This window comes from Balaenoptera acutorostrata, chromosome 18, assembly GCF_949987535.1.
Source record: "Balaenoptera acutorostrata chromosome 18, mBalAcu1.1, whole genome shotgun sequence".
Lineage (NCBI taxonomy): Eukaryota > Metazoa > Chordata > Mammalia > Artiodactyla > Balaenopteridae > Balaenoptera > Balaenoptera acutorostrata.
In genome coordinates this window covers 11,520,130-11,539,672 of record NC_080081.1, presented here as the reverse complement: position 1 = coordinate 11,539,672, position 19,543 = coordinate 11,520,130, and the positions used below count along the sequence as shown (strand labels likewise).

At 44.8% G+C, this 19,543-nt stretch overlaps 1 protein-coding gene across 10 annotated transcripts in view; it reads right to left on the bottom strand.

Annotated features, from left to right (window-relative positions):
* DOCK9 (dedicator of cytokinesis 9) overlaps positions 1 to 18,673 on the bottom strand; it is a 283,640-nt gene extending 264,967 nt beyond the window's left edge. For 5 of the 10 annotated variants that reach the window (XM_057532606.1, XM_057532607.1, XM_057532610.1 and 2 more), the window contains exon 1: positions 18,254 to 18,667. In XM_057532606.1, coding sequence (XP_057388589.1) covers positions 18,254 to 18,382 — 129 coding nt within the window. In that variant the 5' untranslated portion in view covers positions 18,383 to 18,667. Of the gene's footprint in view, positions 1 to 18,253 lie in introns of all 10 variants that reach the window. The other 5 variants (XM_057532615.1, XM_057532614.1, XM_057532612.1 and 2 more) reach the window with 3 other exon arrangements.
* Positions 18,674 to 19,543: the final 870 nt, after the last annotated feature.

Here is a 19,543-nt window from a genome sequence, read left to right as displayed (position 1 = left end):
TCAATACCAAACGGGTTAGAGCTGCAAGGGAAAACATCCCCTCAGAATCCACCCCAAGGCTACACAGAAGGCAAGAGAAACAAAAGCTGGTCCATTCTTTCCCCGGATATTCCGTTGGCAGGCAGCCGAGGACCGCGCACCAGTTCAGTGGTTTAATATCCTGTCACTTCGGTGGAAAAGATAGAATTAGGAAGTTGCCAGCCCAGGATGCCAGAATCTGCTCTGCTGGTGTTAATATCTGCTGGACATCTATCATGACACCACCTTTCACAGAAAGAAAAAACGGCCACTGTCAGACAAATGATAGAATTGGGAAAAGGCCTATGGAAAGGTGCACGGCTTAGAATATAAGGGGTCCAGGAAAACTACCAACAGAAGGAATCCTTCTTCATGTTAGAAGAATTTTAAAGACGCATTTGGGAAACAAAAGAGAAGAATCACCATTAAGGTCTGTGCAGTATATCTAGGCAGAGTCAAGGTACGAAAGGACACGGACAAATAAAAGGGGAAAAGCAAGCTTAAGGCACAGGGAAAGACGTGATAACCTATTCATGTCTGGTGAGCCCAAAATGACACTACCAATGATGGTCCAACAGCCCGAGCCTAGAAGCCCCTGCCGGTAGGGCAATATACACACTCCTACCAAACGCTGGGGCTGGGCCTCACCTGGGTGTGGGCGCCATGTGCCTAAGCACTATTCTTCACCCCAAAACCTCCTTCGAGTCACAAGACTCCGTCTCACTAGGGAACCCTTTTCCTCAGCTGCTAAGAGGAGCACCCACCTGCTCCCGGCCTGTGCATCCCTCATTCCTGCTGCCCAAACCAACCACTTCAAATAGAACATCCCGACTACCATCTGCACAAACCTACAACAGGCCTTCTCAAACTACTTGTGAAGGTGCTCTTACTCCCCCATTCCACTGGGGACCAACATTTTTATAATATACCAAATAATAATAACAACAAATGAAATAAAAGACAAAGGCATGCAAGATATGTCACAAATTTTTATTAGATTCAACAGACTTAAAGTTGCCCCGTCAAACTGTTAAAGATATCTAAACGCTGATGCTCAATTTCTGCACCTATCTCATCATAGGCCAGTTATAAACAATTCACAAACAAACTCCAGTCAGTGGATTTCACATTGCGCAGCTCTGCCTCACAACAAGAAAGGTAGGTTCAACACTTTCACGTCTCCATTCCCTCCTGTGCTTCTCTATTCTGGAGCCGCCAACTAAGACCTGTAGATCTTCCATTTGGGGCAAATTCTCATTGATTCTCCTCATTTTTCTCTCACCATAGCCCTTCACCAACTGGCTTTTCCTGACCCTCAAAACTGTCTTGGTTAAGGCTGGAAATTAAGATATGGGATGAGTTTTTGAAATAGAGGTAGCAGCTAAACTCTCTGGAGGGTAGAAGGAGGAAAACTTCAGGTACTCATCCTTCTTGGGTATGGCTACAGTGGAAGCAGAATGGGGAACAGTGAGAGACAAACAAAGACATGAAAAAATAGTTATCATTGTTACCACTGTCACCATATTGATTAACAGCCAGGTAGTAACAACAGTATCAAAGGAAGATGGGATTTCGAAGAGGAGAGATCTACAGTCATAGGAAGCAAAGAAATCCAAGAGGAGGAAAACTGAGAACACTTTTCCATCTATAATTTATCAATCCATGCAGTGACTTAGCTTGTATCTGGAAATATTAAAGAAACTCACATCCAAAAATGAACTGGGGCCCGTTAATGAACTGGGGCCCCGCTGTACGAAGCAGTCATTTATCTTCTCTTGCCTAAAACAAGTAAATTACAGAAATGTGCATGAAAAGGGTAACAAAATGAATTACCTAATTATTTATTTCTCTCTAAATAATTGTTTATGAACCTACCATTTTTAAAGACTTCTTTAATTTTTTCCTTAAAAGAAGAGGGAAGAAAGGTGATTCCAGAAAACTGATATGAAGTCAGACTATCGGCCTTGAAGACACAGTGGCAGAGAAAGCAGCTGGTCGGGACCTCCTGGTTTAGCATACGCTGATACGACTGAGTATTTTAAAAAGGACTAGATGGGTGGTTTTCAAAGCTATCTGCTCTACCCTAAACACTCTCTACAAAATGAAGGCCCCTAACAGCTCACTGCTAATCCCTTTCTCTGGTGGGGGTTTATAGTGGGAGATGAGATTCTCATCTGTCTGCACCGGTTTATCTGAAAGCAGGAGACCAGGTCAATTTACACTTCCTTCAAGGCCTGAGTAAGAGGGGTGGGTGTGCTCAGATTTCTGTATTACCACCTTTCTGGTCTCCGCCTGAAATGTAAGGCTGTATTTAATGCCTCCAGCTTCCCACTCTCCCGTGGCCAGGGAGCACCAAGCTCACCCTGGGGTGGGAGGAGGAGGGATTATTGGTAAATATTTACTGAATAAATAATCTAACCTAATCAGGTTCAAATACTTAGCGACTTTATCCCAAAATTCTTCTTACACATGACCTCTATCTCTTGCCTAAATTATGGTAAAGTCTCCTAAGTAACATCTAAAACTCCAGTTCTCTGCCTCTATCCCCACCCCGGCCACTGGGCTCCAATGTCATGGTCACCATAGTCCCTCGGCAAAGCTCTGATCCAGGCACTTTCCAGCTCAAAAACCCAAAACGAAGAAAAAAGTCAACACTCCAGACATGGCCTTTGTCAGCCCTCTCCTTCCTTGGGTGACCGGGATCTGTGCGCCCCTAACTCTCCCAACACCTCACCAGGCTCAACTACCATGTTCCTCAGATTTCCTTCCTCGGGGCCTTCGTCACAGGGTCCCTCCAGTCAGAACAGTTGTCATCTCTCAAATCTACCTTCAGCTCAAAATGCCACCATCTTCAGTAAGTTTTTTCTAATTCTGTCCACTAGAGGTACTCTCTTTTCCTTAGTAGCCTTTAACACGTTACTTTTAACTTTCCAGTCTTCGATTTAAATGTGCATAAAGCTTATTTTGCAATCTTCCCTCCTTATTAGTCTGTCAGCAAGGTAGGAAAGGATCTGTCTTACTCATCCTGCTTCCCCCAAGCACCTAGCACAGTACTTGGCAGATGTAGGGACTCAACAAATGTGTTCCATTAGTTCGGTGCATGTGTGAAATTAAAAATCTATTCCTGGGGACACCCCTGGTGGCACAGTGGTTAAGAATCCACCTGACAACACAGGGGACATGGATTCAATCCCTGGTCTGGGAAGATCCCACATGCCGCGGAACAACTAAGCCCGTGCGCCACAACTACTGAGCCTGCGCCCTCTAGAGCCCGTGAGCCACAACTACTGAGCCTGTGAGCCACAACTATTGCAGCCCGCTCACTCTAAGGCCCGTGCTCCGCAACAAGAAGCCACTGCAAGGAGAAGCCTGCGCACCGCAACGAAGAGCAGCCCCTACTCGCCGCAACTAGAAAAAGCCCACGTGCAGCAACAAAGACCCAAAACAGCCATAAATTAATTAATTAATTTTTTTAAAAAATCTATTCCTGGGACTTCCCTGGTGGTCCAGCGATTAAGACTCCACGCTCCCAATGCAGGCAGCCCAGGTCAATCCCTGGTCAGGGAACTAGATCCCGCATGCCGCAACTAAGACCCAGCGCAGCCAAATAAATAAATAAATATTTTTTAAAAAATCTATTCTTGTACAACACGGGGAATATAGCGAATATTTTATAACAACTGTAAGTGGAATATAACCTCTAAAAATTGTGAATAACTATATTGTACACCTGTTATTTATATAACACTGTACATCAACTATACTTCAATAAAAAATTAATTAATTTTAAAAAAATCTATTCAGAAATGTGGAGACATAGATGTGGAAGCATCTATAATATGTGTATTTATTTGTCAATCAAATACTTGCTCATTTCTTTTCCCAGGAGCTTACTAACATAATCCACACACGTCCTTAAAAGTAGGAAGCAAAAATCAATCTATGAAACTAAATAAAAATCAAGCCTAAACCAAGTAATGCACCCTTACATAAGAACGAATTTTAGTATTTTATTAATAAAGACGTTCCTCTGCATTTGAAAAGGGGTACTTTTCTAGTGTCAGTTATGCTATCATTAGCCTAACTGCAATCAGCAGGATGTCACCTTGCTTCCAAAAGCGCCCATGCTTAGTACCTTTTACAATCACTAAAAACCCAGGTGACAGCACCATGCAAATCTCTGTCCATGGAGCTTAAAGTCACTGACAATTTTGCATAAAAAACTGAATTTTCTTTTCATGCACAGTTCTCACAATCAATTCAGATTATTTTTAATCTGGACAAAAATTGGTTTCATTTTCAGTTCTGAAGAAAGCAGAGGTTTTACAGTTCTTAAACCCTCAACCATAGTATATAAATAACTACAATAATATACTACCATATTATTTAACATAAGTTTAATATGTTACTATGACACTGAATTATTTAACATAAGTTTCATATGGCTTCTAGGACTAAATAAGGACATGATCAAGATCTAAATCCCTGCATATTTGGGGATCTTTGCACCTCAGAACATATTCCAGATGTCACGAGAAATAAATCTCTTAAACGCCCAATCTGTTCTCCCTAGTTGGCAAAGTAAATTACTCGTGCATAGATAAAAATCTTAATTTTAGGACTCTTTAGGATGTTAACAGCTCCCTCTCTAGCTCTATAGTCTGTGCCTTTGAGCCTGACCCACAATTCCCATTGCACTCTTATCACTGATGTGAGTTTCCTCTATCTCTACTCAATATCTTCATGAGACAAACGTTCTGTCACTACTCCTACAATGAACACGCAGGTCAAGCTTCATGTTTCCTGGGTCTCATGAAAGCAGTGTAATAGTTGAGGTCCCAGTACCTTTCTACTTCCCAGAAAGCTGACTTCACTCTCAGCACCTTCCTAGGAACTCAACCTGCAACAGGTCACAACCGTCCTTCTTCCTTCCAGGGTGCGAAAACAGCCAAGAGGCAGAGGACTCCCAAAGGGGAGCACCAACCCAAGGGCTCCCTGGGGCCTGTCCGTGCTCCTTTTCCCTCTAGACTGCACACTCTTTGAGGACAAGGTCTGTGTCTTAATCAAATGTTTATCCTGTAGTGTCTGTTGAGTAAATGAACAACCAGTGACAACTGGGGATCTACTGAACACAAGTTTTTAAGCACAAGAGCTTAAAAAATTTTAACAACACAGCATTTCTGTCTGCTAACGTCATTGTTAAGAACTCAAAAAATGCCTCAAGATCTGCTAAGATCCTGACTAAAAGATAAACAAGAGGACACTGAATCCTCAGGAGGCTCCAGGGCAAGACACCCTGGACTGATAAGAAGAAGATCACGAGGAAGCCTGGAGCACAGAAGCCTGGGCTCCATCTGGCCTCTGCCCCTCCCCTCCCAAAGGTCACCTTTGATGGAAATGAGCTCCAGGGCCACGCTAGGCCAGGCTGCAAAGCAAAAAATCTGGTCCGAAAGGAGGAGCTTAAATCCACTGTAGGCTGGTCAGCGTCCCCCCACATTGTGCGGGTGACACCAGGCCAAGACCACAAAGGGATAGGCATAACAGGTAGAACCCAGGTCTCATAACAGCAAGTGTACAGCTCACCGGAATATGCTGGGAGACTGTGGTAGAGTGGTTTGGGGCTTGCTTCACAGAGTAGGAGATATCCAAGACACCACGACTCCAAGTTGTAAAGAAAGAAGTCAGCACTCTTTCTGATCATTTCCAACAACTCAAGCTATGGATGAAGACATCTGTGATTCTCTCAAATTCTGGAAGCTATTTTGAAACGCCTTTCCTCAAATGGACCCCCCCTCCCCAAAATCCACCAAAGGAGCCCATCCCCACCATCCCACCACCTATGGGGTCCCCAGCAACTATGCCTGATATATTAATTCTTCCAGGAGAAATTAACATTGTGTCAGGAATCTTTGCCCATCTCAGTTTTAAATGGCTTTGAGTTCTAAGTCCCTTTAAAAGTTTGATACTTTAATTGGTTTTTCACAAAATCAACTCCAAAGAAATCAGTAGGATACACATTCTTCCATTTAAAAAAAAAATGATAAAACAGCAGTTATTTCTCATCTTCTAGAAAAAAAATAATTAACATTCTCTCAGAAGGTTTTCTTTAAAGAATAAAGAAAATTAAAATGGCTAAATGAACATATTCAAATCCTGGGAAGAAAAAAAGCTAACCTCAGAGATTAAATATCCTGTAAATTCTAGCTAGTGTAATGGTTTATAAACGAATTTAATATACTATAAATATTATGGGACCTCTGCTATCACCATAGGAACTCTGCTTTCTACTTAAGAAAATAGCAGTAAGTTAGAATGACAGATTAAATAAATTCTCTAAACAATCTTAGAAATACAACTCTTTTTGTAATGATACAATTTGAACAAATTGCCATTTACAGCTGAATATTTATCTTAGCCAAGGCAAAGCAGGCTGAAAGGTAAAATGACCTAGATTAAGAGAGTTTATTCTACATTAAAGAACTTTAGGTTAATAGGCCCATGAAGGTTTTTTCCTCAAGCCACATAATTATTTTAACCAAAGTACACATAAAACCATGATTTTATATCCCTTAAAAAAATATTATCTGACTACTAAATTAATTCTTCCTTCTTCAGTAAGTTTCTATTGAGATCTTTTGTAGATTAATCTTGTAATTCTTGCTTTTTATTTCTTTCTCTCTGTCCTCCTAATATCCCTTAAACAGAAATGAAGAACTCATTTCTTGGCTTATGGAAAAATGAATGTCAATTTCACCTACAAACTGGCCTAGGACTAATGAAATATACAAACGGGAAAGAGATCCATGGTACAAAGAGATGTTTCATATTCTGATGTTATCTGATTACCACAGTATGTAAAGATACTTGATAAAATGCAAAAGTAAACAAAGTACATTCAATTATTTCCTGGGGTCAGTGGAAAATACATTGGATCAGAGCCAGTAAACTCTGTAGATTTTGTTCTTTTTTCTTGTCTGTAACACGAACTGTATGACCATAGACAAACAGATTAATCATGGTAGATCTTATCTTCCTCATCTGTAAAATTAGGAAGCTGAACCAGATGACCTCTAGAGATATCTTTCACCTCCAAAGCAGTATGATTTCATTTCCACGTCACAAATTTCTACCAACCCAGAGAATTCATGGTACTTTCCACAAAGGCGTGTAATGATTCAAATTAACCATTTAAAAGTTTCTGACAAACTCAAATTTTAAAATTATATCTTTCTTGACACACCCTGCCACCTTATCAAGAAAAAAGTGTTAACTATCAGCCAGGTGACCTTAAGAGAGTCACTTGATTTCTCTGGTCTTCAGTTTCCTCATCAAAACAGAAATTTAGGGCTTCCCTGGTGGCGCAGTGGTTGAGAGTCTGCCTGCTAATGCAGGGGACACGGGTTTGAGCCCTGGTCTGGGAAGATCCCACATGCCGCGGAGCAACTGGGCCCGTGAGCCACAATTGCTGAGCCTGCGCGTCTGGAGCTTGTGCTCCGCAACAAGAGAGGCCGCGATAGTGAGAGGCCCGCGCACCGCAATGAAGAGTGGCCCCCGCTTGCCCCAACTAGAGAAAAGCCCTCGCACAGAAACGAAGACCCAACACAGCTAAAAATAAATAAATAAATTAAAAAAAAAAAACAGAAATTTAAACAAACAAATAAACAAACAAACAAAAAACCCCACTATCCCTGTCTATCTGACTACATTTTTCCAGAGGCTCAAGCAAGATGTTTTTTGGAAAGAATTTTATAACACCGTCAAGTGCAACGTTTCATTATTTCACCTGGGCCTCCTTCCTCTGAGCATTCAAAGCAGGACTCTTAACTTGTTGACAGTATTTTTGCTACCAAGATGCACGTGTGTATCTTATTCCAGGAACACATTTTACATTAAGATGCACATCTGTATAAGCACTAAGATGTACAATTTTCAAAGAGGACTAATTGGAGTGTCTTACATGAAGCACCAAAATTTCCCTCCTATATTCGTTTTCTTTTTTCTTGATAGGTTATTATCCATTCACTTATGAAAGTTAAACAATTAGGAAATATTAGACTATATAAAGAACAAATCATATTCCCTTTTCACGTATTTCCTTCCAACATTTTTCTTACACACAGGTTATTTCTTACACAACTGTGACGTACATACTTCCACATACTATTTCTTTTTCACCCAACATTAAAATTTTCCCCTGTTATAAGTCCTCCATAAGGAGCACTTTTAAGAGTTATATGATATTCCTTTAGGCTGCCCTCATAAATCACAAAAGCTTGTACTCACTAGGTATTTTTTTACTGTGCGCCCTATTCTAAGTGCTTTATATGCATCTTCTCACTTAATCATCACAAACATCTATGGGATGAGTGCTATTACGATGTCCATTCTTGGGGTGGAGAGACTGAGAAAGCAGAGCTTTCTCTGAAGAGCTGGGTTTAGAATCTCCTGAGCTCAAGTTCTATCCACTATATCCTACTGCTACTCCTCACAGAACTATCCCCCTATTAACAGAAACTTGGTTATACCACGGTATTTTCTAAGTGCTAGAATTCAGAGACTAAACATCTGATATGTAACTTATTCCTGAAACAAGAGCATACTGTACTGTAGCATCTGTAATACCATAAAACTTTTTCATCAACAAAATAGTGCTTATGCTTTTTTAAAAAGTGAACAATCTGTATATACTGTTTATAATTTTTTAATTTATCATGGTAAACAACTTTCCTTAGAACATTTCTATATCCACATGACAGAACATGTATTTTCTGTATGAAAACACAGTATGTGAATCTCTAAGTACACAGAGTTTGAGAATAAACTTCTTGTGGTCAATGGAGATGGTGGGCAATTCAATGACATCTGCTTTCAGATTCACTTTCAGGCTAACATTCAACAAATGTTAATCTATAATAAATAAATGGGCACATCTCCAACACATGCACTGACCCAGCCAGCTTCCCTAAGTAGACATACCCAAGCACTATTTTAACTGTATTTATTCCTGCCAACTTCAAAGAAAGCGGGAGGCAGGGATATCCCAACAAACCATTTGGCATTACAGAGCTCTGATCAGGTAGTAAGTCTCCTTGCCAACAATTTGCTGATAAGAATTTAAGGAGTCCATTAGAGAAAAAGAAAAAGTGACAGAGATGTAAAAGAAACAGAAAAAACTTCACCATCGAAGTACTTCCTAATGATTTGCAAAACTCATGCTTCAAGTGATAGAAAAGCACTCCCAGGTTTTTATTATTTGTATTTTTGTTTTATTTTGTTTTGTTCTCAGATGAGTTACTAGATACCTAACATAAGAATTAGATCATTGTGTTCTTTTACACATTGGAGTTCAACAGATTGGGTGAAAAGAAACTGTCCTAAAAAAGGAAATGAATATTACTTGTATTAAAATGCGCAGCTGCTCTCAAAACCTATGCAAAGATCACACAGATTTACTGACAACTTGCTTTTTCTAAACTAAAGCAGACAAAAGGCCATCCTCAAAGTGATGCATTCTTATGTACATGAACATCATCAAATCTATCAGGTTGCAATGAGAAACAAATGATATAACGGATCCTGTGCCTTAGGAAAGTTAATCTGGCAGAGGGAGATAGGCTAGAATGAGGTAAATAGAAATGGGTGAGGGGGAGAGAAATTAGGGGCAGTGGGGAATCAAAAAAAGATTTAAAAATAAAACATGTCAGATGTAGAGACTTCAGGAGTCTTTCATTCATCAAAAAATAAAAATCTAATATCTTGTAATAACCTATAATGGAGAAGAATCTGAAAAAGAATATATATATATATGTGTGTGTGTGTGTGTGTGTGTGTGTGTATAACTGAATTACTTTGCTGTGCACCTGAAACTAACACAACATTGTAAATCAACTATATTTCAATAAAAATTTTTTAAAAATATATATATATATCTCGAGCCCCTGCTAATTGCCAGGTACTGGGGAAACCATGGTGAACCAACAGTCCAGTGAGGGAAACAGATGTGAAACAAATGTACATACACATCAATATATAAATTGTGGGGCTTCCCTGGTGGTGCAGTGGTTAAGAATCCGCCTGCCAATGCAGGGGACGCGGGTTCAAGCTCTGGTCTGGGAAGATCCCATGTTCCGCGGAGCAACTAAGCCCATGCGCCACAACTACTGAGCCTGCGCCCTAGAGCCTGCGAGCCACAACTACTGAGCCTGTGTGCTGCAACCGTTGAGCCTGCGTGCTGCAACTACTGAAGCCCGCATGCCTAGAGCCCGTGCTCCGCAACAAGAGAAGCCACCGCAATGAGAAGCCCGCACACCGCAACCAAGAGTAGCCCCCGCTCACCGCAACTAGAGAAAGCCCGCGTGCAGCAACGAAGACCAAACACAGCCAAAAAAAAAAAAAGAAGAAGACCCCACCACATTCAAGACAGTGGCTGTCCCATCAACCCAGGTAGCAGGATGTGGACAACGTGGTCCCCAGCCACCCTCAATGGAGAGGCAGCGTGAGGGAGAAATAAGCCTTTCTGTTTTAGACCACTGAGATTTGGGAGTCGTTAGCCCATACTGACTGATGCAGACATAGAACGTGATAGATGCAGTGATGATAGGATGAGGAAGGCAAAAGGAGATGAACAGAAGAGGCAAAGGAGGAATTAGAGATTTCAGAGTTGGTGACCATGCAACGATGACTCTCACTACAGAAAACAAGTATGCAAAAAGGACAGCTGCTTTGGGATGAAAAGTGACTGTTTATGTTTCATAGATGCTAAACTTAAGGGACTGGTAGGACAGCCAAGTACACGTCAGGCAAGTTAGCAGAAAAGCAGGTCTGAGCTGGGGGAAAAAATCAAAACTGAGATAATGATTCAGAAATTGCAATGACGGTATGCAGCTCCCTGCAGAGTGAAGGGAAGAGATGAAGTGTTATGAGCCAAAGGTGGAGAACGGACTCTTTCGGAAGGGGGGTGAGTGAAGCAAGGGAACAGAGGAGCGGGAGGAGAACCAGAGAAGGGGAGAGGGGTGCTGCATGGTAACAAATGCTGCAGAAGACAAGTTGAAGGGGTGAGGACGGAGAGGCCACCCCACACTAAAGGCAGAAGCCAGGCTGCAGGGGCACAACGCAAGGCCACAGAGTGGTTAGTATTAAAGTGGTAACAGAACCCAGGCCCCCAAACTTAACCACAGGCCTCACTGCCTCCCAACACTATAATGGAAGAATTTTCTCAAGTCATTATTCTTCTAAAACTAAACTTAATGGCATCATAAACAACCCAACCCCACAATTCATTTAGACTACTGTTAAGACCTTTAGATAGTTTGCAGTTGGTCAGTATTTTACATTTTCTGCCTTGAACCGTCAGCACTGTGACTTCAGACACTGTCCTTTATGTACATTCCAGTTTAGTCCTTAGGGGGAATTCCTACTGAGCCAAAGAAAGGAAGCATGTTAAAGTTCTTGATACATACAGCCCAGCTCAAAAAGTTGTACCATGCATGTTACAAAACCCAGGTGACACAATTCTCATAAAATGCCATGCGAATCGGGCCCCTGGAATTGTGGGACGAGGAAGCCCTGCAAACAAAAGTGCCCGGCTCACCCCATCCGTGCAAAACCTTTTCTATCTCTGCAAATTTGCAAATTTATCAAGCAAAATGGCACCTTGTTGTAATTAATGTTTCTTTAATTGTTAGCAAGGCTGAACATTTTTTTCTTCTGTTCTTTATTGGCTAACTGTATTCCTTTCTTTGAGGAATTACCTATTAATGTCCTTTCCCATTTTTCTTCTGGAGTATTTTTCTTTTTTTAATTGATTCGTAAGAACTCTCAATATATTTTTTTAAACTTAACACTATGACAGAGATATAGATATATAAGGAAGACAAATACTGTTTCTAAGCTTACTATTTGACTTTTAAATTTATGGTACTTGTAACATACAGAACAGAGGTTTGAGTTTGCATGGGGAGGCAGAAGGCAGAGTGGTGAGTAGGAACACATGGTCTGAAGCCACAGTGCCCAGGTTCAAGACACAGATCCCCCACTTATAGGCTTGTGACCCTGAGGTGACTTGACCTCCCATGTAAAGACCTAACACATATCCTAGGACACTGTAAGTGCTTAATAAGTGCTGGCTCCAGATATATTTAGTCAAGACAAGCAATCTTTTATTATCATAATACAAGCTTACCTTTGTTAAGCACTTAGTATTAAGGATCTTTACATATATTAAACTATTTAATCTTTATTTTAAGAATGCCCTAAGATAATAATACCTAAAAATCCCAATTCTCAGATGAGCAAACTGAGGCTTAGGTGAAGAAACTTGATCAAAGTCCTCAGCTCATCAATGGCAAGGCCCCGGTTCACCTCCCAAGCCCAGGCCAAACTGCTATTTTCCTTTACTTTCATGCTTTAAAAAAATTCCTCTCCACCCTTACATGATTATTCACCCATGTTTTATGCTGTTTCTTTGATTTATTTCACATGTGACTCTTACATTTAGTTATCACTTATTTCAGTGACACAAGTAAGTCCCCTATATACGAACGAGTTCCATTCCAAGAGTGTGTTCTTAAGTCTAATTTGTTCGTAAGTCCAACAAAGTTAGCTTAGGTACCCAACTAACACAATCGGCTATACAGTACTGTACTGTTAGCAGGTTTATAATAGTTTTCACACAAAAAATACATTAAAAAAAACACAAAATATAAAGAAAACATTTTTAATCTTACAGTACAGTACCTTGAAAAGTACAGTAGTACAGTACAACAGCTGGGATACAGGGGCATGTTCACATCTTTGAAACTTCGCAACTTGAAGGTTCATATGTAGGGGACTTACTGTATAAGGTGGGACCCCAATACTTTTTTTGCAATATCATTTACTCAATGGTGTACCCACCATGTTTGACTACTGCTCACATGCACCCTAAAGGTTGACACACACAGAGGCCTGTTTTCTGTTCTGGGTCATAGACTTCTCTTTGGGTCCTTAGGCTTGTGTGACACAAAACTGTCATATTATTTACCCCCAAGATTACACTGAGGGGAAGATCTCTCTAAGAAGCGTTTATGATGTGTTCTCAGCCAGTCATTGAAATTGTTCCCCAAATTAGCAACTGTATTTCTCAAAGCTTCCCTCCCTTCCTTCTAAAACTTACCCCTCTCTGCCCAAGCTGCTCTGCTCCTTCTTGGCCTAGCCAGGCATTTTAAGCATGTGCTCAATCTCTATCTCTCATTCTTTTCTGGAGAAAAGTCTCCCTTATTATTACATCTTCCAGGTCCAGTTCAATTCTTCACAAACCCTTTCCCAAGTATATCCATTCTCTGTTATTTCATCTTCACGTGTTCTCTGAACCAGGCATTTGAACCTTTATATGTGCTCCTGCGTACTGCTTTTTGTTGAAGACTGACCTGTCCACCTGTTTAGACCATAAACCCTTCAGGGCAAGGGCCTGCTCCAACACAGCAGCAGGTCCTCAGCACCCAGCAAAAAGTCCTAGCACAGAGCAGGCCCTCAACAAATGTGGATGAAGATTTCACAATTCCGTTCTTCCCTTTTCAAATTCAAGGCTTTACTAATGTCCTCCTGTCTCCCAATATTCAAATGGACCAGAAACCAAAGAAATAGAACCTGTTGTTGACTATCTAGTTGGAGATGGGCCTCCACCCTGCTTCCTGTATTCTGGGACATTTCTGTTGTTAGGACTCTACCAGAGGGTGGAGAAAGACAGTGAGGTGAAGCTCAGGCCAGTTCTGTTACCGATTTACTATCCTATCTGATTTAAAATTACAGCCAAAATGAGGTTTTACGTTACCTGAGTATTTCAAAGAACACCACCCCTCGGGTCTCAGATTACCTCAGATCATACTGGAATCTCGTGTTGACTGAACTGGGAGGGCGAGAAGGGCCCCAAGCGTGCACTCCGGGAGATTATCATCCCACACCTCTGTCCATCATCCTCCAGTTACACAAAGGAAAATTTAGTGACGGCCTGACTTGGTTTCATTTCGTTTCATACTGCAGGCTCTCCGATGGCTGTGCAATGGTGTCACCAGCAGGGGCTTGGTGTCAAAGGAGAGCCTGAAGCTGAGCACGCTGAGATAAGATCGGCAAGGAAGCCGGCAGCCAGATGACTTGGACATCAATACCCAAGCGCAATCGAGCCAGCAAACCCATGCGAAGCGCCCTGTCCCAATATTTACACAAACCTTTCAGGAAAAGAATATTTTTAGGCCTCGGGTGGTATACTCCGTTAGATCTAGGTCATTATGATGCTATCTTTAATACATCTGAAAGGCCCAATCGCAACTCAACCCTGATCAGGGAATTATTTCTAGTTTTTCTCCTGAGCTTGCATATATTTTGAACGTGCGGCCCTCCTGACTATTCTCAATCACGGACAGCTAATTCTGGAATTGTGAGGATTCTTCTTTCATTACCCAAAATCATAAATTACATTTCCTACAGTTAAGAATATTACTAGTAGTACCTCTGCTACTCTTATAAAAGCATCTTAGAATCGAATCCTGTTGGTAAGGAAAGGGACTCTAGAACAATCTAGTACACCTCCTCATTTAACAGAACAGGAGCCCTGAGGTTCAGAGAAGTTAGGCGACAGCCCAGGGTGACTTAAGTAGCTGGCAGAATACCAGCTGGGCACCATCTAAGGGCTTTACCTCTATTGCTCATTTAATCCTCCCAACAACCATATAAAGTAAGTATGATTACTATCTCTACTCTACAGATGAGGAAACCGAGGCACACCAAGGCTAAGTTATATGCCTAAGACTGCACAGCTGGTAAGGGGTGGAGCTGGAATTACAACCCAGGTGCTCTGACTTCAGAGCCCACGCTCTGCACTACTAAACCTCTGGGATTAAAACTCAGGACTCCTGACCCCAGGGAGGGTTCACTCCATCATTAATAATTCTAAGGCTCATGAAAGAGTAAACCACATTTGAAAAAGCCAGCAAAACTTGTTAGGATACCGATTAGAACAAACTACCATTAAAAGATGTTTCTTAGGCAATCTGGGAAATCTGAATAGTATGTCAACAGATTATTGCAAACTTTAACATAATGGCATTGTAGTAAGAAAATATCCCTATTTTTAATAATACACACTGGGTATCATATAGGGGTGAAATGATGGGAGGCATGGCACTCACAACCACACAAAAAAACGAGGCGGAAAAGGTGACAGTTAAACAAAGTTTAGCAAAATCTTGATAATTACTGAATCTGGGTGATGGATTATGAAGGTTCGTGATGCTATTCTCTCTGCTTTTTTGTATTTTTTCTTCAAGGTTTTCAAACAAATTAATACACTACCATTTTTAAAGGCCCACACAGGGGCTTCCCTGGTGGCGCAGTGGTTGAGAATCTGCCTGCCAATGCAGGGGACACGGGTTCGAGCCCTGGTCTGGGAAGATCCCACATGCCACGGAGCAACTAGGCCCGTGAGCCACAACTACTGAGCCTGCGCGTCTGGAGCCTGTGCTCCGCAACAAGAGAGGCCGCGACAGTGAGAGGCCCGCGCACCGCGATGAAGAGTGGCCCACGCTTGCCGCAACTAGAGAAAGCCCTCGCACAGAAACGAAGACCCAACACAGCCAAAAATAAATAATAAATAAATAAATTTTTTTAAAAAACCTATGTAACAAAATTTAAAAAAAAAGGCGCACACACCTGAGCTTATGAAAAATGAACCTATCAAACAACAAAAAATTTATGAGTACACCTTACTTTTACACTTCAAAGCTTGTTTTTTAAATGGCAGCCTTTATTACCCACTGAACTATTTAATTCTGTTGTTTCTGATCTCACTAAAAGCCACTCATCAATACTAGAAACACGAGAAGAGCTAGTTAAAGCCATACCCTGTTCGTTTTTATTTTAGTCCATCTACAGAATTGCTACGTTAGTCAGCTAGTTAAGAGATATTTACTGTGTGTTTACTATGCTGTAGGCATTGTATTAGCACTGACCCAAGCTGTCAAAAACAGAGCAGAGTACTACTTCCATCCAAGCATGGATCGGTGGACCATGGGATTCCAAACCCCGGCTTGGTTGCTGCTCTGTCTCCTGCAAGAGTCAGGGGTACCTTCTTAGATGCTCCTAGAACAAAGCCGAGACAGGTGCACCTGCTGTGGCTTCCTGGCAGACACAGGGGAGCAGCAAGAAACAGCAGGCGGTGGCAGAGTACCTGGCAGGAGGTGAGGGGGGTGAGGTTGATGGGTAATTTTTAGTATCTGTGAGCTATTGCAAATTGCTCCATCTGCAATGCAGAATCACTGCAGTGTATTTCCCGTTCAGAGGGGGAGCCTTTCAAACGCCCAAGGAGGCCCACCTACTTTCCGGCATTTTGTGTTTGTTTCATCACAAGTTTCATCAGACAAGTGATCACAGACAGACAACACTAAGGGTTGAGACACCAGCCAAGTGTCTGGCTGTTCATGCTTAAGGGTGAATAGGGAAAAGAGATGTACTATTACAGTGTCATGAGGTAGAACACAGCAGCAGTATGTCGCACATGGGAATGGACACTACTAGGTCACTATCAGTAGGCCAGCCTCCAACAGGAAGGGCTGTTGAATTCAAGGACTGTTGCACATGAGTAATGAGCAGTGTTTTGCTCAACCTAATGGCTTATCAAACTAGTACCTCCTTTTCAGTCCGGGTCTGTCCGCACTTTGGAAATCATGATTTTATTTACTCTTCTTTTGTCTCAAATCTCTAATGAGGACAGTGCCCCCAGTTAAAAGAACTAAGTTTCCTTCCAGAACAAAAAAGATGCCACAGATGTTTGCGGGCTTTCTCCTTAACATACACACATTGGCAAAAGTCAGGAAGATGCAGGATATACTACTGAGGCCAAAGCAACTGAAGTTATGGAAGAGATCCCAGCTTTTGGTCTACTCTCAACTCCTGCTCTACTCCTTACCATCAAATGATCAACTTCAGTAAAAAGAGAAAAATAAAATCCCTTATTACTGAACAAATTGGAGTTTGAGGAATCTAGAGGGAGCTGTCAGAGCAACTGAGAGAAAAATCAAACTGAGCAGACTAGCTATGGAAATCAGTGAAGCTTCGTTTCCAAATCTCCACAACCATCATTCATGTCATTCCGTGTCTGACCAGAAAGGGCATCTATCCGCCACCGAAAAGATGAGCCAGGCCCTGTGTTAAGGGACCCAGCACTCCACCCCAACAATAACCCACACACAGCCCCACAAAGCCCAGAGAATCACTTCCAAGGCCCATCTTCCTGGATCGTTCCAACAAACACAAGTCACCCACAAACAAGCCCCTTTCAAGAAAACAAAGACCAGCGCCAACGCAAGGAGCTGCTAAAAGTTTCCAGCTACCCAGGAGAGCACGCTGCTGCTCAAACATCGCTCCCCTTCCGCACCTTCCAAGTGATGGGGTGTACTGCGTTTCCAAATACAGCAGGACCAGCCCGGGCAGTGGAAAAGCTGATTTAAAACTTCATCTTCCTCACACCCAGAGGCCTATTCTCAAAAGACTTTCTGCTACGACCAGATTAATCACCGGTCTGCTTGCTCCGAATCCCCAAACTTCGTAGTAATTTGCACCCATGCTTAAGTCACCGGGGATTCCTATCAAGACCCTTAATCCTTGATAAGAGGCGGCCAAATCGCAGGATGCCGGCCAGGGGGAGGGAGTGGAGGAGAGAATGCGGAACCCCTTCCCCTCTGGAGCTCAGCCCACCCAAAGGGTCCGCAGGGCCATATCCCACCCTGGGTTGCAGACTGGAAGAGGAAGCCCCCGCCTCCACTCCCCTGCGCCCCTCCAGGCCACAGGTGCCAAGCCCCTCCAGAATAAGGGAGGACAAGGGGAATGTGGGAGGAAGGGAGGGACGGAGGGCGAAAGGAGAGAGTAATTTTTCAGTCGGCAGAGGGACGTAAAGTTGGGGGGGAGGGGGGATGAGGGAGATGGCGATCTCACTCCCAGGAAATTTCCCCGGAGGGAAGGGGCCGCAGTGGGGAGAGGACCCCCTAGACGTAGGGTGAGGGTCTGGGAGCTGCTGCCCCTCCAGGACCTTCCCTTCTCCCCTGTCCAACACCCCCCTCCTTCACCACCTCTTAATCCTGCAGACCCAGTAGGGTCGGCGGCTCCGCCTCCGCCCCGCTGACTTAGAGGAGCGTGAAGGAGGTGGCCGCCCGCCCTCCCGCCCGCCTCCCTCCCTCCCTCCCTCCCTCCGTGGTCCCGCACTCACCAGGAGCACCGAGCCGCGCACCACCTCCGACACGCTCTGCCGCAGCTCGGCCGCTGTGCCCGGCTTACTCAGCGCCCGGGTGAACTTCCGAGTCTCCGCCGAGGCGGGGAGCAGAGGCGGCTGCGACATCCTCGCCACCAGCGCCGCCGCCGCGCCTGCTCCGGCAGTCCGGCCGGGCCGCGCCGCCGCCAGGTGCGCCCTTGGCGCTCGTCCCGGCCCGCCCGCGGCCCCCGGCGCCGCCGCCCGCTCCCCCCGCCGCTCGCCGCGCGTCCGGGCGGCGCAGCCCGAGCCACGCCCTCCGCTCGGTGTCACGCCCCGAGCCGCCCCCCTAGGATCCCGCGGTCCCCCGCGCTCCAAGCGGCGCCGGGGCTCGCTAGGGGCAACCGTGCTTGTGGCCGCGGCGGCGGCTCCCCCATGCCACCAGCCTCCCTCGGCGCCCGCTCGCCGGGCCGCCTCCTCGGGGCGGGGTGTCCGGCGCGGCGCGGGGCGGGGCGGGCGGAGGAGGGGCCGGCGCGGCGGGACAGCGGGCCCTGCAGGTCGGGCGGCGGGTGCCTTACGGCGCGGGAGGCGGGCAGCGGGACGCTGGCAGCGCGCTGCCCCGGACCCCTGGCGGGGCAGGTAGGGGCCCCGGGGGGCGCCTCCTCCCTGGTCCGACTGCTCCCCAGGCCGCACGTCCGAAGACCCGAGGCGAGGGCCGCGCAAGCCGCCGGGAGGGCGCGCGACCCGGCGCCCTCCCGGGTCGCCAAGTCCTCGGAGCCGGTGCCTATACACTGGGACCCTGGGTTCCTTGCCCGCGAAGCCCCAGCATCTTGGGGACTCCGCGGTCACCGGCAGGGTCGGGGTTCGGCGGCACCACGCCCACCCCCCCCTGGGGCTGCTGAAGGGACGGAGGTTTCAGGAAGGTGGCACTCGAAGAGCACAGGGCCGTTCGGAAGCCCGGGCCGTGCGGACCGGGACGGAGCGCCCCTGCCCGGGACCCGGCGTGGAGCACCGCGCGCACTCGTGGCGGCGCTTCTCCGCCTCAAAACACTACTCCGCCCCCAGAGGCGTCGCGCGGACGGTGGAAGCCTCTGGAGCCGAAGGGAGGGTCCGGGATGAGTCACGCAGACCCTGGCCCGCAAGGACGAGCTGCTGAGTCACCATAAAACTTCTGAGCCTGGCCCAGCTCCCCTGTACACTGAGGACAATAACCTGCAAGGGGCTGAGGGGACACGACGTGCCCATCTGCCGCGCCTCCGCGGCCGGGCGGGACCAGTGGGCGCGGAGCCCGGGAAACCCAGAAGCGCCGGC